General features: G+C 42.9%; 1 protein-coding gene across 1 annotated transcript in view; it reads right to left on the bottom strand.

Moving 5' to 3' along the window:
* Positions 1–460: 460 nt before the first annotated feature.
* The window catches only part of CACNG4 (calcium voltage-gated channel auxiliary subunit gamma 4), a 62759-nt gene continuing 43792 nt past the window's right edge, over positions 461–19427 (bottom strand). Inside the window, exons 2-4 of the mRNA XM_084646890.1 lie at positions 18790–18873; positions 10512–10652; positions 461–6150 (exon numbers count right to left, since the gene is read on the bottom strand). Coding sequence (XP_084503016.1) covers positions 5612–6150; positions 10512–10652; positions 18790–18873 — 764 coding nt within the window. The 3' untranslated portion in view covers positions 461–5611. The remainder of the gene's footprint in view (positions 6151–10511; positions 10653–18789; positions 18874–19427) is intronic.

The following is a 19427-nucleotide window of genomic DNA, read 5'->3' as shown; positions in this document are numbered from 1 at the left end:
ATGTAACCAAATTTCATTATCCCACCTCCTTCCCTCAGCCGCCTCTCATCCCCCCCAAAATTCCTAGTTCAAGTTCATTTAGAATTCTGGACAAAAGTTTAAATTTTTTTTGTCCAGAGCAGGGTCATCAATTCTAATTGCAGGTTGCTAAAACATTCACTTGAATTTGTCTCAAACAGTATCACCAAACATTTCTGTGAGGGGCTATGAGATGCCTTGTCTCAGTTTCCACATTCTGACAAGTTGAACATCTGATTGGATTTGGTTGGCCATTGGGACTGGAACTGATGAGATAAGAGTCTATGTCACTATCCAGTGAAATAGTCTCCTGGGTTAGACTCTTTCTACTTACAGGGATACTGACAAGATTAAAAATATATATCCATTTTCCCAGAAAACCCACACCTTATAAGTATTCAGCCCAAGGAATTTGTAAATTAAAATCTATATACCTTCTCCACACATTCAAAACATTTTATTTAAAAATAATAGTAAGTACAGTATACATATTTATGATTATATGGGCAGAACTGATGCACATTGGAAATAATACTTTTAGAACTGCAGACAGAAATATAACCTCAAGGGACATGGCAGATTAGCCCTTGTGGATATGTGACCTATACAGAAAGAACAGAAAAAGAAATGCTAAAATGCTCTATTACTAAATATAAACAGCATGGGAAGTGACTGCTATTTTCATCCCTATTCTGTTTGGAATGAGAAATAGAAAGAGATGGATGAATAACTCCATGTAGCTTTTGTGTCGGTTAATACTGAATGTTGTGTTTTCTGGCTAGGATTATTTTAGACAACCTGATTATTATTATTATTAAGAATACTGGGGTAGCATCTAAAAATCCTAGAGACCAGAGTTCCATTGTGCCCAGTACTGTCCACACATAAAACAATAGGAGATTCTGTTACCTTGTGTTGTTGTGTTTTACCTTAACCCTAGAGTAGTCAAACTGATTTCAGAGGGACTACTCATGGAGTAAAAGACTACTCAACAGCATGCTGGTGGACAAATTTTGAATGAAACATTGTCTGGTTGGGAAACTAGGTTTTGTCAAAATCATAAGAACATAAAAACGGCCATAGTGGGTGAGAACAATGGTCTATCTAGCCCAATAGCCTGTCTTCTGACGGGCCAGTGCCAGGTGCTCCAGAGTGAATGAACAGGACTGGGCAATTATTGCGTGATCCAATCCCAACTTCCCCAGCCAGAGGCTTAGGGACACCCAGAGTATGGGGTTGTATCCCTGACTATCTTGGCTAATAGTCATTGATGGACCTGTCCTCCATGAACGTATCTAATTATTTTGTGAGCCCAGTTATAGTTTTGGCCTTCACAACATCTGCTGACAATGACTTCCACAGGTTTGCTGCGCATTGTGTGAAGAAGTACTTCCCTATGTTTGTTTTAAACCTGCTGCTTATTAATTTCATCAAGTGACACCCCCCCGTGTTTCTTGTGTTATGTGAAGGAGTAAATAATACTACTTTATTCGCTTTCCGCACACCACTCATGATTGTACAGACCTCTGTCATATCCCTGCCCCCTTTAGTCATCTCTTTTCTAAGCTGACCAGTCCCCAGTCTTTTCAACCTCTCCTAATATGGAAGCTGTTCCAAACCCTTACTCAAAATTTTTCTTAGGAAAAAATTGACTTCAGTAGAGTTTTTCATTTGGGGGGGGAATCAAAATGAAATGAAATCTTTATTTCAGTTTGACCAAAGAGAAACATTAATATATCTCAACATCTGCCTGATACTCCTAGTGACTCATGGGAGTTGGAGTCCCAGGTTGTTCATGCCCCTATTCTGCCCTATTGGCCTGGCTCTCTTGCCAGACTACATATCCCACCAAAGTGTTCCCCTGTTGAAATTCCATTTTCCATAACAACTCTACTCAGTGTGAATATGGGTGGCAGATTATGACCCAAAAAACGCCAGGGCTACATGCCCAGAGCTCAATGCCCCTGTTCTTAGAGAATGGAGATCTAAATAATGCCAGAAATTGGCACAACATCTTAGGTTCTAAGGGTAAATGACCTGTATAAAAACAAAAGCTAGGACAGCTGTGTTGCTAAGAAGTGCCCCTTGAAGCTGAGAGGTTCTGTGGACCCAGTGTAGATGTACAGTACAAATATACATGTGAGGTTCTGCAAGTTTGACTCACACTTTAGAAAAAGGCTCATACTTCAACCTGAATCAGTTTTTGTTTTCAAACAGTCACTGATATAAGGTGATTTAAAAAAACCAAACCAAACCAAAAACTACCTTCACACTGTCAGCTTTCTTTTCAATGGCCATGAGTTTAGAACAGGGATTGGCAACCTTTGGCACATGGCCCGCCGGACAACCTACATCTAACTCTTGATTTGAAAGGGAATGACTTTTTTAAACTACAGCAAATACAAATGAGGACTAATTTCTAACTGTTACTTTATTAACACAATAGGAAACAATTCTGGGGAATTGTACTTGAAAATACATTGACTATAATAGGTGTAAATTAATAAGCATTTAGTATGACACATTGAGACAGAATGCTTTTCTTTAATGTGATTTTCTACCTCTATCATAGCTAATAAAATGATTTTAATTATTAAGAAATCTCAAAAAGGTAGGAAATTTATTGTTTGAAAGCATAAAGATTTATGTAAAAAATTCTCTTCAAGATGTTTAATAATTCCACCTACTCCCACCCATCCCTCTTCCTCAAAAAGTTCTGTATTGGAAAGTAGATAAGAATTTTCCCTCCTGTTCCAATCAGCATTTGAAAAATTAAAAAAGCTATTAATATCTTTCCCTTTAATGCCTTGCCATAGAATAAAGCACAGCTGTGTATATGCTTCGAATTCCCTACATTCCATTCTATTCAGTTCTCAGAGTGAAATTCACCCCAGTACAGAGGACTTAAACAAGGATCCTAGCAGAGTTTTAGAGCCACATAAATTCTTAAAGAGGAATTAATGCACCGATCCACTTAAATTGGATTACTTGCAAAATTAAGCATGTCTTTAAATGCTCGATTGAGGCCTAAATGGGATTTAAAGAGGACAAGGAGAGGATTCTTTAAAAATTGGGATTGTATCTGATTTTCCTTTTTTGTGATGGTGTGAGAAGGCCTGAGCTGTTTGTGGGTTTTGTTGTTGGTTTTTTATTTTTAATTCCTGTCATTTGGAATGCCAAGGCAGCTCCTCCTGGATTCTTGCAGGACTCAGCTCAAGTTTACAGGGAACTCTTGTGCCCTAACTGAAAGAGTAAGGGATGTTCAACCTTTAACGAAGACATCCTTTACGTAAAATATCGCTTAATCATTGACTTTAAGTAGGGGTTCACAAACAAAGCATTTTAAACAGTCTGCCTGAGGACTCCAACCCTCAGTTGTGTAACTTTTACAGTTTTGGCTCGTGTGATGTTTCACTAGTCCACCATTCACCATAGAGGTTTCAGGGCAGACAAGACCTAGGGGCAACTCTACGCTTAAAACGCTTGCATTGATGCAGCTGCGCTGATGCGGTGCTTTAATGAAGATGCTGTATGCCAACAGGAGAGAACTCTTCTGTCGGCTTAGTTAATCCACCTCCCTGAGAAGCGGTAGCTATGTCGGTGGGAGACGCTCTCCTGCCAATATAGCGCTGTATACATGGGGAGTGAGGTCAGTATAACTATGTCGCTATGGGGTGTGGATTTTTCACATAGTTATGCCGATATAGGTCTGTAGAGTAGACCAGACCTAGGGCAGGTCTCTTCAAAGGAGCTGGATCCTTAGCTTCCATGAGGCCTGGCCCAAAACCCATTGAAGTCAGTGGAAGGACTTCCACTGAGTTCAATTATCTTTCGATCAAGCCCTTAGAGTCTTTTGAAAATCCCAGCCTACAAGTCTTTGATGCTCTCCTCAGGGTCCCTTAAACTGTGTGAGAGCTCCCTGTCACTCCAGTCTGCCTGCCTGACCAGGAAACGCCTTGAAATTGTGCTAGTTTAAATCTTGCCTTGCAGGTAACTTTCAGTGAACTCCAGTTCCACAGGAATGTGGCTTTGCAGTGTCCAGTTCCTCTCTCTGGACATTCATAGAAATTATCAAATCCGCTGGCTGTAAAGAGGCAGAATACACTCCAGCCTGTTGGCTTAGAGAGGATACTCGCCTTCCCTGAGGAGAGCATCACAATGTCTAATGTAAAAATGAAATAGGAATTTAAAAGAGAAAATATTTCAGCCCTTTTTAGAAAAATCATAAAAAAGCAAATAACAAACCAAAACCCACGTTTTCACCCACTGTAAGTTACGTACAGGGTCCTGTGGGCCTCTCTGCACTTAGTGAATTCCATCATTCCAGAATAAATTATGTTACTTCGAACCACAGTTTCGGCATAAAAACAACTGCAACTTGCACCCCGGGGTGCTTCTTCATAATAAAAAGTTTAATAAATATCTAGTAAACTGCAATTATTTTTGTTCTATCTTTTAAAATTGTCATTACATGACCTATAAGTCCGCATTTTGCAGAAATGTTCACCACTCCTAATAGTATATTGGATCAGTGGATTAGCTTTCCCTTTTCTTACACACGTAGCCTAGATACCTTAACTTGCACTAGCATGAGTGTTGCACTTGTGAAGCGTCAAGAAAAACGTAATGTGCAACCCTTGCGGAATCTTCAATTTCACAGGTATTGGTGCCCGCAGGCCCAGCTGTTTCCTGTTCCTGCAACACGTAGTGTATAGGAGACCGATCCTGAGAGGTAGGGTGTACCCTGTACATGCAGGAAGCACTCAGCACCTGGCAGGATCAGGCACTCGGTCTATTAGCAATGAGACGATTCAAGTGTTCTAAACTTTAGGCAAGAAACGATATTTGCAAATACGTTGGAGCAGCTTGAGCTTTAACGCCGCACCATTTCCTTATTTTAGGATGCACCCACCCTATGCTCACTGCTTCATCTGCATTGGCTCCACCAGCTCCTTGGTTCTATTGCACAGGGATCTAACAGTGGAGGCAGTGCTGACCGCTGTTGCTTGCCCACTGTAGGATGCTGCAACACGCAGTACATTGGCGTGCTACAGTTCAGTAGCACAAGCTGGCTGCAAATAGTTTTGCCTTCGAGATTTTATTTTCTTGAGGAGGCAGTTGCTTCTGAGACAGACCTCTGCTCCCTCTTCCCTGTGTGAAAGGAAACTGGATCGTAGTTTTGAAGAGCTCTGTTTGTGATATGCTTTGGATTTGGCAGTGAATTATAATTATTTTAAGGGACTTTATTTAAAAAGATCACACTGCAATTCTTCTGTAATTCTTTAAAACGCCCTGGTAGCTAACTCTTTTCCAGTTTCTCCGACACATTGTATACACTACAAAACTGCAGGGACGTGAGCTGCTTTCACTTTCTTGTGACACCGGGAACTTTAATGAAACAAACTCCAAATAGCTTTTAAAACAGCTATGAATGTACAATATCTTTAGGCCATTCCAGTATTCCAAGGTCTCCGTTTGCTATCCCAGCACAAATTCTGTTTTGAGAAGGATTTTAAATTGCCCCTTCTCTTTTTTGAAGGCTCCATTTTATTTTGACACTTTAAAAAAGAGAGAGAGAGAGAAAGCAAACCCTTCAGACGGGCGTTGTTCTCCTGTTAACCATACTGATGTGGAGTCCTTCTTTAAATTCCTTCTGAAGAAAGTTGTGGACCTGCAGAAAGCTGGCTTCTTGGTCCGCACTGTAACTGGCTGCAGTTGTAACCTTCAAGGGTTCTCTGGACAGAGTGTACATAGAAATTTCATTCATAGGGATGGAACTGGCAATCTTCATGCCAACTGGAGAAACGTCCCTAGAGGGAGAAGGCTCTGTAGATTGGGAGCTTGATCTGGATCTCCTTCTCCTGTATCTATAGCTTGGCATCCTGGCATAAGGGGAAGAGGAAGAAGTCTTAAGGAATTCCCTCTTGGTTTTAAATCTCAACTCTTTGTTTTTCTCAATGTAAATGTTCACTGCCAGTACTCCTATGGTTTCAGCCACAATAAAAGACAAAGCTCCAAAGTAAAAAGACCAGCCGTAGTTGTAATGGTTCTTTTTGTCCTCATCTCTCTTATCACTTGGGTCACCTGCATTGCTGGATATATAGACAATGATCCCTATGATATTACTTAGTCCTGGAAAAAGAAACAAAAAATTAGTCTTTATCGGTGGGAAGGCAGAAACCCAAACCAAATTGCCCTCTAGATCTGAAAACTTAAAATTGCTACAAGGCAAGATTTTATTTATTTATAGTAAACAATATATTAGCAGTCATAAACTTCAAAACAAACCAAAAAGTTTGTCAGTGGGTAGGCATAAAAATATCTAATGGAAACAAGAGCCATGATCTCACTGAATAGTTTATAATAACTCTTAGAAAGCCTGAGCCAACCCTCATTGAAGTCAGTGGAAATATTTTGATTGACTTCAGTGCAATTTGGTTCAGGGATACGTAGGACTTTTCATACACAGATCTCAAAGTGCTTCACAAAGGAAGAAAAGTATCATTTTCAGATGGGGAAAGTGAGCCACTGAGACTTACCCAAATGACATAGCAGGGCAGAATCAGGAACAGAACCCAGATCTCTAGATTTTCATGCCAATGGCCTGTCCACTGGGTCACACAGTCTCACAAGTTGTTTGCATAGTCCCACTAACTTTGATGAAGCAGGACTGGTCCATAGTTCTTTGTTAATGGTGACAGAGCAGTGACAAGTCAGAACTGGCTAATGAGGTTTAGTGGCCTTATAATATTCAGAAGTGGTAATAAAGATACATTGTGAGCCCCGGGCTATAACTGTTCACCTTGATCAAAATAAATTATCCTCCACCTTGATGGATTGTCATCTAAATGCTGCATACTTAATATCACAGGCGGTGTTTTCTGACACTATACTTGGGGCAAAGAAAAACCTTGGCTGTGAGAGGTGCCTGATTCAGATTCCACATGGCCACCTAATTTTAATGTCTTTAACAAAGTGTAAAACACTTGTGTTACTGGCCTTAGATGAAGGGCAGCGAAATCTCACTTCCAGGAAGAACTCATTAGGTTAAGTGCCTTGCCAGGATTTCCTTGTTAAAATGCTTCAAGAACTTAGTTTGTCTCATGAGATTTGCCTCAGATGAAGTTGCTGATGCCCTTGAACTCCTGGGAAAAAGAACAGAAAGGGATCCCCCCCCCGCACCTGGTCCCCCAACTATTAGTCATCTGATGGGAAATGGCAAATCCCCAAAACTCTGTGTATAGTCTGGGAGCTAAATTCTGCTTTTAGTAGAAGTTTGGAGTGCATAAGGCAAGCTGGATTTGGCCCTGTGTGCCATAAAATGCTAGACACAATTTATAGTAGAATCATACGATGCCATTTCACATTTTAAAAGTGAAGAAGGAGCTTAAAATGTGTGAAGGAAATCCATGAAACACAGACCAAATGGGCTGATATGCAGCGTGCCATCTGCTCCGTTTGTACCAAATCACAGGGGCAATAGCAAACCAGAACACAGACACCTTGCTGGAGATGATGAGGTTCAGTGTGCTCCTTTATGTGTATCAGAGACTGCTGGGACTTACGTAAGTATCCAGGGAGCTCTCGGAAGCCCCTGGCAGTCTGAGAGGAAGCTCACGCATGCCCACACTATGTACATTCAGCCCCTGTGCTCTTAGAAATCCACTAGCATATTCATAAAATGCACCACCAAGATATTTATTCCCGCATGTTATTTCTGCAACTTGTGTGCTGCAAGGTATGTTTCACTTCTCAAATCTCTCTCACTGTCATTTGTTGAGAAGGGCTGAGATTCCATCATTTGGGTCCAGCTGCAGATTTCAGGCAGCCTGAAGTTGATGGGTGTAAGCATCCAATGCAATTTAAGTTTGGCTCTGTCATAAATATAAAGGGAAGGGTAAACCCCTTTAAAATCCCTCCTGGCCAGAGGAAAAATCCTCTCACCTGTAAAGGGTTAAGAAGCTAGGATAACCTTGCTGGCACCTGACCAAAATGACCAATGAGGAGACAAGATACTTTCAAAAGCTGGGGGGAGGGAAAAACAAAGGGTCGGTCTGTGTGATGCTTTTGCTGGGGACAGAACAGGAATGGAGTCTTAGAATTTAGTAAGTAATCTAGCTAGATATGTGTTAGATTATGATTTCTTTAAATGGCTGAGAAATTAAGTTGTGCTTAATAGAATGGATATTCCTGTCTGTGTGCCTTTTTGTAACTTAAGGTTCTGCCTAGAGGGATTCTTTATGTTTTGAATCTAATTACCTTGTAAGGTATTTACCATCCTGATTTTACAGAGGTGATTCTTTTTACTTCTATTAAAATCCTTCTTTTCAGAAACTGAATGTTTTTTCATTGTTCTTAAGATCCAAGGGTTTGGGTCTGTGGTCATCTATGCAAATTGGTGAGGATTTTTACCAAACCTTCCCCAGGAAGTGGGGTGCAAGGGTTGGGAGGATTTTGGGGGGAAAGACGTTTCCAAACAGTGCTTTCCTAATAAAAATAAACCCAGATAAATGTTTGGTGGTGGCAGTGGAAGTCCAAGGGCAAAGGGTAAAATAGTTTGAACCTTGGGGAAGTTTTAACATAAGCTGGTAAAAATAAGCTTAGGAGGTTTTCATGCAGGTCCCCACATCTGTACCCTAGAGTTCAGAGTGGCCTTGACAGGCTCATTTTCCAAGCCTTGAGTTTAGCCCCTCCAACATATTAGTGTAGCCAAAGTTTGGCCTCTAACATAGGGACCATTTGCAAAATGTGATTTTGGATTTCAAACATGGCTAGCAGGGGATGGTTTCATTTGAACCTTCTGTGGTCATTTGGATTTAACTCTGATTTCTCCCATACTCCATGGACAGCAGCCCCATTTGTGCTGTTTGTGGATCTGTTGCATGGTATGATACTAACATTCTGCAGTCATTTGATATGGCATCCCATGCAAAAAGATGCATTAGCCAGCTTCCTGCTGAGAGTGGATATGTGTTTTATCATTGATACATGTATTTTAAAGGGCCCATTACTAGAGTAAGCTGCTATGCTCTTCTTTTTGCTGCTGTGCACAAATGTTGGAAGAGGACATGTTATTTGGTAGCAGGATAGAATGTGGAAAGCCCATCTGCTGAGTGGAAACTCTCATTTTAAAAACCATTGCACACTCAAGAGCCAAAGAGAAGCTTAATTAAAATCTGTGGAAAAATCCTCATCAAGCCACAAACCATTGAGGCTCTTATGGGAGATATCTCTGTCCCTTGGCTGACCAAGTCTCCCTCGCCGCCTTCCCTGCTTGGCCTCAATCTCTAAACACAACAAATTATAAATACTACTAGCTGTCTTTTAATTCTGACTTGTAATCCAGAATCCTTATGTGTGAAAGGCAATGAGCTTTGAGAAGCCAGTTCCAGTCTCCGATTATAGGCTTGGTGCAGTTTGAAGGGGTTTTAAACAGTATTTGACCTCCTCCTGTCCTGCTGTGACCATCTCCCTCTGCAGCAAACCACATTTATGTATCCTAAACACTGTAGGGCCATTTGGACAAATGTCCTTAAAATAAGCTATGTGGAGGGTTACACATCTGGCTGAGACTTCAAAAGAGCCCAAGGGAATTAGATGCTGTCTAGTTAAGGTACTTACGTGGTCCCAATTAGTGTAGTATCTGAGCACCTTTAATTTTATCTAGCCTCACAACACCCCAGTGAGATAGGGAAATATTATCTCAATTTTACAAATAGGAAACTGAGTCAAAACTCTGGTATTTAGGGTCCTAATTTTCACTGGAATCCATGGAAGTTAGGATCCTAAATACCTTTGTGGGTCTGGGCCAAAGTGACATTCCCAAGGTTTTCATAGATTCCAAGGCCAGAAGGGACCATTGTGGTTATGGGGGGAGGGATAGCTCAGTGGTTTGAGCATTGGCTTGCTAAATCCAGGGTTGTGAGTTCAACCCTTGAGGGGGCCATTTAGGGATCTGGGGCAAAAATTGGGGATTTGGTCCTGCTTTGAGCAGGGGGTTGGACTAGATGACCTCCTGAGCTCCCTTCCAACCCTGATATTCTATGATGGTTGTCTAGTTTGACCTTCTATATAACCCAGGCCAGAGAATTTCCCCAAAATAATTTCTAGAACAGATCTTTTAAGAAAAAGATCCAGTCTAGGTTTAAAAATTGTCAGTGATGGGAGAATCCACCACAATCCTTGGTAAATTGTTGAACTAGTCACACTGGAAGCCTGCATAAAGCAAGTATTTGAACTTCAAGTCTCCGAAGTCCCAGGCTAGTATCATGAACACTGGACCATCTTTCCTCCACTTTCCAATTCAATGAGTTTTGGGCACTTGGTGCCATTCTTTTAGAAATCCCAGCCTTTGCTTCTCAGCACATCACAGCTCCTACTGCAGGCAGCCATACAGCGGGAGTTGTTTATCTGCTGAGCCTTGTCTATGCGTTTGCATTTCCAATTTAGAAAGGAGACGCTACTAAATAAATACATTTCAGACAAGAATGTACCTGCTGCAACAAACAGAATCCCAGCACTGAGGATAATGTTGTTTTTGCTGTTGTAAATCCTTCCTGCTCCGACACAGAGTCCTCCCAGTAATAGCAATATTGTGCTGAGGATGGGGAATACGCTGGAGGCGCGGACAATACCTGAGGGATATATAAGAGGGAAAACATGACAGACAGTAATTAGCCCAGATCCCTTTTCAGGTGCTAGCATAGAGATCACAAGGCACATTTCCTCAGGGTGACCCTCAGCCTCTGCTGGCCTGGCACCATCACGGCGTTTGCATTTGGAGGCAGGTTTTTAGACCCAAGGTCATGAGCCGATGGCTGATGTGATGGAGACAAAGTGATTGTGACTGCAGAAGCAGTGCTTTTCATTTGCTGCTCCTAAACGTTTTGAGATTTCTGCTGGCAAGTTTGGAGCTATTACCCTAATCTGTCTTTTGATGCTGCTGCATGCAGAACACTTTTGAAAATGTACCAGCCAATGACTAACCCACATCATCTTGCAGGCAAAAGCCCTGAAAAATACATGAGCTGACTATTAACTATGTAATGCCATGTGGGCAGCTTTATGAGATGTAGATGTGGTTTGGTACATGTGTGACATCTGCAAATTCAGGTAATTAAGCCCTTTGTCTTCATGACAAAGTCTTGCTAGCATCTCTCTCTGTCAGCTGTCGGATATTGAGAATAGTGTATCGTGAGTATTGACATTTAATTGGGATCATTTGTCAGTCTCTTTTTATTTATTTATATGTTAGGCACTTTCAGGCCATCCACCAACATGGTATCTAAGCCACCATAGGAGAATTTAAACACTGCCAGGGCAGGCCAGGCATCAAAACCAGGGCACCCCTAGGTTGGAGAACCACAGAAAGGAATGAGGAGGGGAAAACAAATGGAGTAAATGAAATGAGCTTAAACAAACAAACAGGAGGAAGAAGAGGGCTGGATACACAAAGAAAAGGAGGAGGAGGAAGAAATATGGTAGAATGCACCAGAAATAGTGATACAGAACAAAAAAGAAAAGAGGGGCCTATGGGGTTGGGGGATGGGGAGTGGGAATACACTGACTAAACTGTTCTGGAAACCAAGAATTGTAACAAAAACATAAAGGGATAAAGGTTGGTGTGTGTGTGGGGGGGGGGCGAGATTTTGTAACAAGGGCCACAGAGAGGTCAATGTGCAAAACAGAGAAGGAGAAATCATCACGGGGGGCACAAAGGCATAAGGACATGAAGGGGTGGGGTTGGTGGTGGCTAGTACAGAGTGGGAACCCAGATGACGCTAAAGGATCTGGTTAGCGGTGAGTAATGGGAATCTAGTACGCTAACTGCAATGTGTCGCACAAATGACGTATTCTCTCTTGGGTGAAATTTCGAGGCCCATCTCCTTGTTTGGCAGGTTTGGTGAGCCAGACCCGTTTCCCGAGGAGAAATGGCCAGATGTAGTAGCTGAGGTTTCTCATTTTAGTTTCAGTGGCAGTGATTTGCCCACATTAGCCAAGTACCTTCTAACCTGGCTGTTTGCCAGAGCTCTCTGTGGCTTCAATCCTGCTCCCATGGTAATGAATGACAAAAACTCTCATGCACCGCAACAGGAGCAGGCCTGGGCACCACCATCATGATGTATTATTTGTACTGCAGTAGCACCTACGAGCCCTAGTCGTGAACCAGGACCCTACTGTGCTAGGTTCTGTACAAACACGGAACAAAAAGACCCTCCTTCCCTAAAGAACTTACAACTGTTTTGAACTGTAGTTGTGAGAAAAGTTTGCATCCTGCCATACTTGGCACCTTGGCTCCATAAGGCCTGTTTATGCTGGAGATATTTTCTAAGCAGTTATAAAACAGGTTCAGATAAAATAATGTAAACCTATCTAGAGCTGTTGCGTGGATCCAGTTTTAGGCAGCCTGAACTGGTTTTAGGATGAATATGCAAAGACAATATATTTCCATTATTGGCTGATTTCTTGCTGGCACACATGGTCTGCTACACCTGTTCCTGCTGCTGCCTTCTATTTTGCTTCTCACACAATCACTTCACTCATTTTACTGTCATCTTATGAGTCTCAAAGCAGCACATGCAGCTCACACAAGCTCTGGTGCTAGAAACTGTGTGAATAACTGATTTTTTTTATTTGCCAGCAATTCCAAAAAAATGGAAGGTATTTGTTTTGATTTAGAGCTTTTTAAGAAGGGTTTTTAATTAATTAAAAATAAAATAAAATTTAAAGCAAATTTTGAAATGAAAAGTTGTTTCAAATAAAAACAATTTGGTGAATTTGCAAAATGTTTCACTTGACCTGAATCTGCATTTTTCACCAAAAGTTTCACCTGAAAAATTTCACCCACCTCTCCTGTTGCTATCATAGATAGCGTCTCCTCCTGTCTCTTGGTTTCTCTCAAATAACACCTCTGAAACATGTCACAGTGGACTCTGAAGCTTCCCTGAGAGAGGCAGTGCTATTTAGACCTTGTCTAAACATAAAGTTTGTACTGACATAGCTATATTGGTCAGGGATGTGAAGAAAGCCTCACACCCTGGTAATAAGTGTGCTAACAATCCCTCCACTGTAGATGTAGCTTAGGGTTACCATACGTCCGTATTTTCCCAGACATGTCTGGCTTTTTGGTTCTTAAATCGCCCTCTGGGAGGAATTTTTAAATATCAAAAAATGTCTGGGATTTTGCCATTATTATTTTTCCCCAAAGAAGAGTTGATCATTCAAGAAAGAGAATGAATGTTGATCATTCGAGAAAGAAAGTGAATGTTGATCACTCAAGAGAGTGCCCGCTTTTCCCACCTAGCTCCCAGTGCTTCCACTGCAAACCAGCTGTTTCGCACGACTGGGAAGGAGGGGGAGGAGCGGGAACGCAGCGCACTCAGGGGAGGAGGCGGGGCCGGGGCGGGGATTTGGGGAAGGGGTCCAATGGGGCAGGGAAGGGGACTTTGGGGAAGAGGTTGGAATGGGGGTGGGGAAGGGGTTGGAGTTGGGGCGGGGCCAGGGCCAGGGTGCCTCTTTTTTGAATGTTCAAATATGGTAACCCTAATGCAGCTGTAACATGACAAGAGTGCTATGCTGTTCCAAGCCAATGTCATAGGTGGTGGTCCGACATTGGCAGGACTCCTCTTTTTGTCGGCGCACGCTGTGTCTACACTGGGGGCTAGGCCAGCATAGGATGTGCAGTGTAGATAGTGCCTTCTGTCAATCTTCATGTCCTGTTAATGGGGCCATTCCCCAGGGCATCCTGAAGGTTGGGATTCCACTCTATTGTCCCCATTTATCTGTGGTGTATAACGTAACATACAACATAAGGACCAATTGCCAAGATTTTCAAAAGCAAATAGTGATTTTTTTGGGTGCCCATCCTGGGGTGCCTTAAAGAGGGCTAGTTTTTCAGAAAGTGCTGAGCACCCACCCTCGGAATATCAGCATCCTTTAAGGTGCTTGGAGCTGGGCACCCAAACACTTAGTCATTCATGAATATCTTTGTCAAAGGCAGAAAATTCATAGTAATAGAGTCACACTCATTCCCCTCCCCAATTCATGCTGTTCATTATGATTTCACTTAAACTAAAATGACTTCCTTAAAATGTTGCTCTATTACTAGAGAATACTTGCTACAGAAGCCAAATTCACAGCGTGGGCTGTTCTACTCCTAATAATTAGCACCCCGGATGATATTTTCTTTATTAGTTAATTAACACACAAAGAGTCAAAACATGGCATTTTCTTCCCACACAATAGTACAGAGTTTTCCTTCTACAACATGTATTTTTGGTCCTGAAGTTTAAAAGCAGCTCATGTGTACTGTGCAGAGTTTACATATGTCTCCCCATACTGGTAATAAAATGACAACACATCAAAAAATATTAAGGGAATCCAGTTTTTGCTTTCTCCTCTGTTTTTTTCTTCTTTACTGTCCTGTCTCTTTGCATAGAATTTTCTGCGCAACTATCCCTTATGACACCTCCGATGGTAAAGAAACTGCAGCACAGTTCCACACTTCTTGACACAGGGCTCAGAAAGGTCTACCTTTCTATTCTGGCTTTTACTTTCCCCTGGAAGGGCGTAGCTACGTGAACAGTGTGGGTTACATTTTTCAAAAATGGAAGCTGCAGACCACGGTGCAACAGCGCATCCCTGGCTGCATAGGCAATTCCCGACTGCTATGGGCATGCATTGCAGAAATTCATGCACAGTTACCCACGGGCCCCAATCCTGCAAGCTGCTCTGTGCCAATGCAGAGCCCCATTGCATTCAGTGGGGCTCAGTGGGGCCCCAACATCACACATCAATTAAGCAGATGTTTACATTTCACTGAAGGGAATAGGAGTTAAGCCTATGCTTAAGTGCGGTGCGGAACAGGGATGGCTTGCTGAATCGGGGCCTTTGAGCAGACGGGGTCTACCTGTGAAGCAGTTTGCAGGTTCAAAGTCTAAGGGCCGTATTTACAAAGGTATTTAAGCTCCTAAATATGCAGCCAGGCACCTATTGCAAGTTACAAAGGCACCTATGCAGGCTGAGTGCCTAACTCATTTTTAGCTGTGTTGTAGCCGTGTTGGTGCCAGGAGATGAGAGAGATAAGGTGGGTGAGGTAATATCTTTTATTGGACCAGCTTCTGATGGTGAGAGAGACGAGCTTTCGAGCTCCATAGAGCTCTTCTTCCCATCTGGGAAATGTACTCCGAGTGTCACAGCTAAATACAAGACGGAACAGATTATTTAGCATAACTAATTAACACATATTTCAAGGGTCCATTCAGTGTAAAGTGGCCCCTTAACACCTCTCCAGTCATGGGGGGAAGCTGGCGGGGGTGTGTGATTTAAGTGGGTTATAGATTGTTGTAATAAATCCAGTGTTTCTGTTAAGTCTGAAGAAGAGCTCTGTGTGATCTCGAAAGCTCGTCTCTCTCACCAACAGAAGTTGGTCCAATAAAAGACATTACCTCACCCACCTTATCTCTCTAATATTCTGGGACCAACATGGCTACAGCAACATTGCATAGAACTTACTGTTCAGATGTATATTTTCTTGATTTCCACAAACACCTGCAGTAGCTGCAGGTGGAAGAGCAGATGCACTTTTGCAGAACCCGGATCTTCTTTTTTTTTTTTTTTTTTTTTAATAATGCCCCTTTTCTTTCACCTACTTGACTTTTATTATCTTAACACAGTTTGGCTGGGATAACTTGTGAGTGGGAGAGCCACAAATCATAGGCGCCGACTCTGTGGGTGTTCCGGGGCTGGAGCACCCACGGGGAAAAATTAGTGGGTGCTCTGCACCCACCGGCAGCCAAGCTCCCCATCCTGTCCCACCCCACCTCACCTCCTCCTCTGCCTCCTCCCCTGCGCATGCCACATCCCTGCTCCTCCACCTACCTCTCAGCACTTGCCGCCACCAAACAGCTGTAGCAAGCTCCGGGAGGAGTGGGAACGTGGCGCGCTGAGGGGAAGAGGCAGGGCCGGGGCGGGGATTTGGGGAAGGAGTCGGAATAGGGGCAGGGAGGGGGTGGAGTCGGGGCGAGGACTTTGGGGAAGGGGTTGGAATGGGGATGGGAGGGGGCGGGGCACGGGTGGAGTCGGGGCAGGGCCAGGGACAGAGCGGGGTCGAGCACCCACCGGCGCTAGTAGAAGTTGGCGCCTATGCCACAAATCATATGAATGAGTGATGTGGTCATTCCATACAAGAGCCAACAACATCTCTGTTCTCTGCTCTGTGAATACATGCTTTGTTCATGGCACATATTTTAAGGAAAAGCTCATTTTGACAATGTTTAAAGTGTTACAGTTGATTTCACTGGTAGTACTGTCAAATCCTTTCACCTGTAAAACCAGGTTACCGTAGCAAATCTCAGATCTCTTACGAGTATAATTTCTTTTCTCTACTTTTGCCTTATCCTAGCTACCACATGTGGCTGGAGGAATTAGGACATTTCTATTGCCGGGTTCCTTTTATTTAAAAAAAAAAAAAGTATTGTCAATTGGAGAACTGCTTATCAGGATTTAATCTTAGCAGTTACACTTACCAGTTAGATAGTGGACGGAGTGCAAGTGTGAAGATCAAAGGCGCAAAATAAATTCAGTTTATTATTACAGAGCTCTTCCAGCACTCTAAAAAAAAAAAAACCCACCCCCACGGGGGAATAGCTCCCAGCGTTGGGAGCGTGGCTTCCAGCATTGGTGCACTCTCTACCCTGCCACTTTATAGCGCTGAAACTTGCGGTGCTCAGGGGAGTGTTATTTCACATTCCTGAGCGCTGTAAAGTGGCAGTGTAGACAAGGCCTTTGTCATGCAGTCCATGGACAAAGTGCTACGAATACATTGGGGCAAATTCTCCTTTCAGTTACACCAATGCAACTGCATTGGTTTGGTGTGTCCTCTATGGAATCAGCTGTTCCTTAGTGGTAGCTCCAGAAATCATATGCCTGTCAACTTCTTACCATGCTGTGCTGTGTTCAGTTGTCTGTTGTTTAAGTCTCTGTGCAGGCCTGTGGAGGAACTTTTTTAAAACCTATGCCTAGTGGGGTTACTTTTACCACAAAAGATTGAGTACAAGTCTTCTATGCACATGTGAGCAGTGATGGCATCTGTCATTTGTTTATTTAGTGGGACGTCTCAATGGTAAATAGGAAAATTGAAGTGTATATAAATCTCTTGATGGTACATGGGTTTTTAAACACACACACACACGTCTGATTTAAAGCCCACAGAAATCAATCAGTCAGTCTGTTGACTTCAGTGGGCTTTGGATTAATGTCCCATACTTCTAACAATGTGAAACCTTTTCGTTTGTCTTTTGCCTGTTTATAGTACACTGGTATCAGTGAAGCAGGCTGTACATCATTTAACTACCCTCTGAATCCTGAAAAATCCTGTGAACCTTCTGAGCTTAATGCGATCATTGTGCTGTGGCTTTTTGATGCCCTTCACCTGAACAATTCAACACATAAACGGGGCCTCCCTTCCTGCAGCCCTGTCTTAACTGCAAATTGATGAGGACTTAAAAGGTGAGCCCAATTTTTTTTAATGCCAAGAAATTGAGAAAAATATGTGGTGAATTATGTTGAACTTCTGGATAAGAGTTGGGGATGTGGCAAAGATGCCACAGATGGTCTGATCCTTATTCTAAATAATGGAAAAATATCTACTTCTGTTTATCTAGCTAGGCATCCATATGGCCCTTATTACTGTAAAGTCTTTGCAAGTGCCAGATCTCACAACCAAATGGCTTAAACTTTCCAAAGGTCTGAGTCGCAAATAACTTTACACAAATATAAGACCGGGGTACATTTTTCAAAAGTGCCTAAATGACTTAAGCCCCTAACTCCCATTTTCAAAAGGGACTTAGACCCAGAGCCTCAAAGGTATTGAAATATCAATGGGAATCAGTTGTCTAAATACCTTTTAAAAGTCTGGGCTTTAGGCAGGGGAGTGGTTCCTACCAAGCAACTTTCCATGGATTACTGCGGGCTCAGTGATGTCCAGATACTGAACTCCACGTGCTTTGAGATAACTGAGCAGGGAACTGCTCCCTTGGCACCCTGTGACCTATAACAAGCTGCCATGACCTTGCATTTGACCAGACAACTTTACTCTCTCAAAAGTATCTCGGGGGTGCGAAGGAGGAGGTGTGAGAGTGCAGTGACCTGACCATAAAGTATACTTTTCAAATGAGAATTTTTTCCACATGGATTAGCAGGGCTGAACCTGGAACTATTTACCCGCCTTTCTCTCCCTGTACACATAAACACGCATATCCCCGCCACCCCTCCGGAGTTTGAGATTTGGATGAAATGGGCCCCTGGTCCCAAATACCCCTGGCTTTGATATTGAAAAAATAGAGCTGGACTGATGTGACTTAGAGAACTCACAATCGTGCCCATTTTTGACTCATCTGTTATAGAGATTGGTCCAAGCTACACCATTGCAATTTGGGGTGTGTTTGGAGCCAAAGTCCCTGGTGTCCCACTCCCGAATGTCACTTTTATTAACATCAATGTGATGTGAGTATTGAGATTTCCCAGGGTTATGGTTTGGGCCATTATATGGTCTGGGGCCACTTGCAGTATTTGGATTGGATCAAGGTTCAGATTTCAAACATCTCCAAAGTCTGGGGTTCTTTGGATCCAGACTGGCAGTGTGGCGCAATCTCTATGGATGAAGAAACCTTGGGTTCTCAGTTAAGGAAGGTTTGTATCTAGCTACCCCAACAAGCTCACCTGTCCCTACTGCTTATCCTTCTTAAGGAGGCATGTTATTTTGACACTTACGGAGAAGGTATTCCGAGCTGTCATGGTCATAGTCATTGTCCTCAGGGAAATGGTTGATTCGGAAGCAATGTCCTTTGTAGATTCCTAAACAAGAACAAATCAAACAAGACATTAAAACACACACACAGAAAAAGGACCTTTATAAATGGTCGTCTGCTAGTTCTGCTCCATTTTCCCCCCTCTTGTGAGGCATTTATTCTCCTGTAGCGTTTGGTCTTCAATTTCCTCACATCAACAAGATAATCTAGACACCAGTCTCACAGTGAGCTTCATGTGGACCCAGGGATCCATCCACAAAGTGCAGGAGCAAGGCCCAAAAGTGCAGATCAGTCTTTGTGTTTCTATTATTCATTAACCAGTGCTCTCACACTAGGGAATAAAATTCATCCAAGGTGAGTTATCTACTGCACAGAGGGGTTTGGTGTTGTACAAACAAAGATTTGAAAATCATCATATACCATTTTAGCAGGAGCACAGCTGCATTTTCTAGGACGGGGTGGGCAAACTGCGGCCCACATCCGGCCCGTGGGACCATCCTGCCTGGCCCCTGAGCTCCCGGATGGGGAGGCTAGGCCCTGGTCCCTCCCCTGCTGTCCCCCCTACCCCGCAGTCATGCTGCCGTGTGGGCAGCTCTCTGG

The sequence above is a fragment of the Lepidochelys olivacea genome, assembly GCF_965140295.1.
Source record: "Lepidochelys olivacea isolate rLepOli2 genome assembly, chromosome: 14".
Classification (NCBI taxonomy): domain Eukaryota; kingdom Metazoa; phylum Chordata; order Testudines; family Cheloniidae; genus Lepidochelys; species Lepidochelys olivacea.
This window is presented reverse-complemented; position numbering and strand designations above follow the sequence as displayed.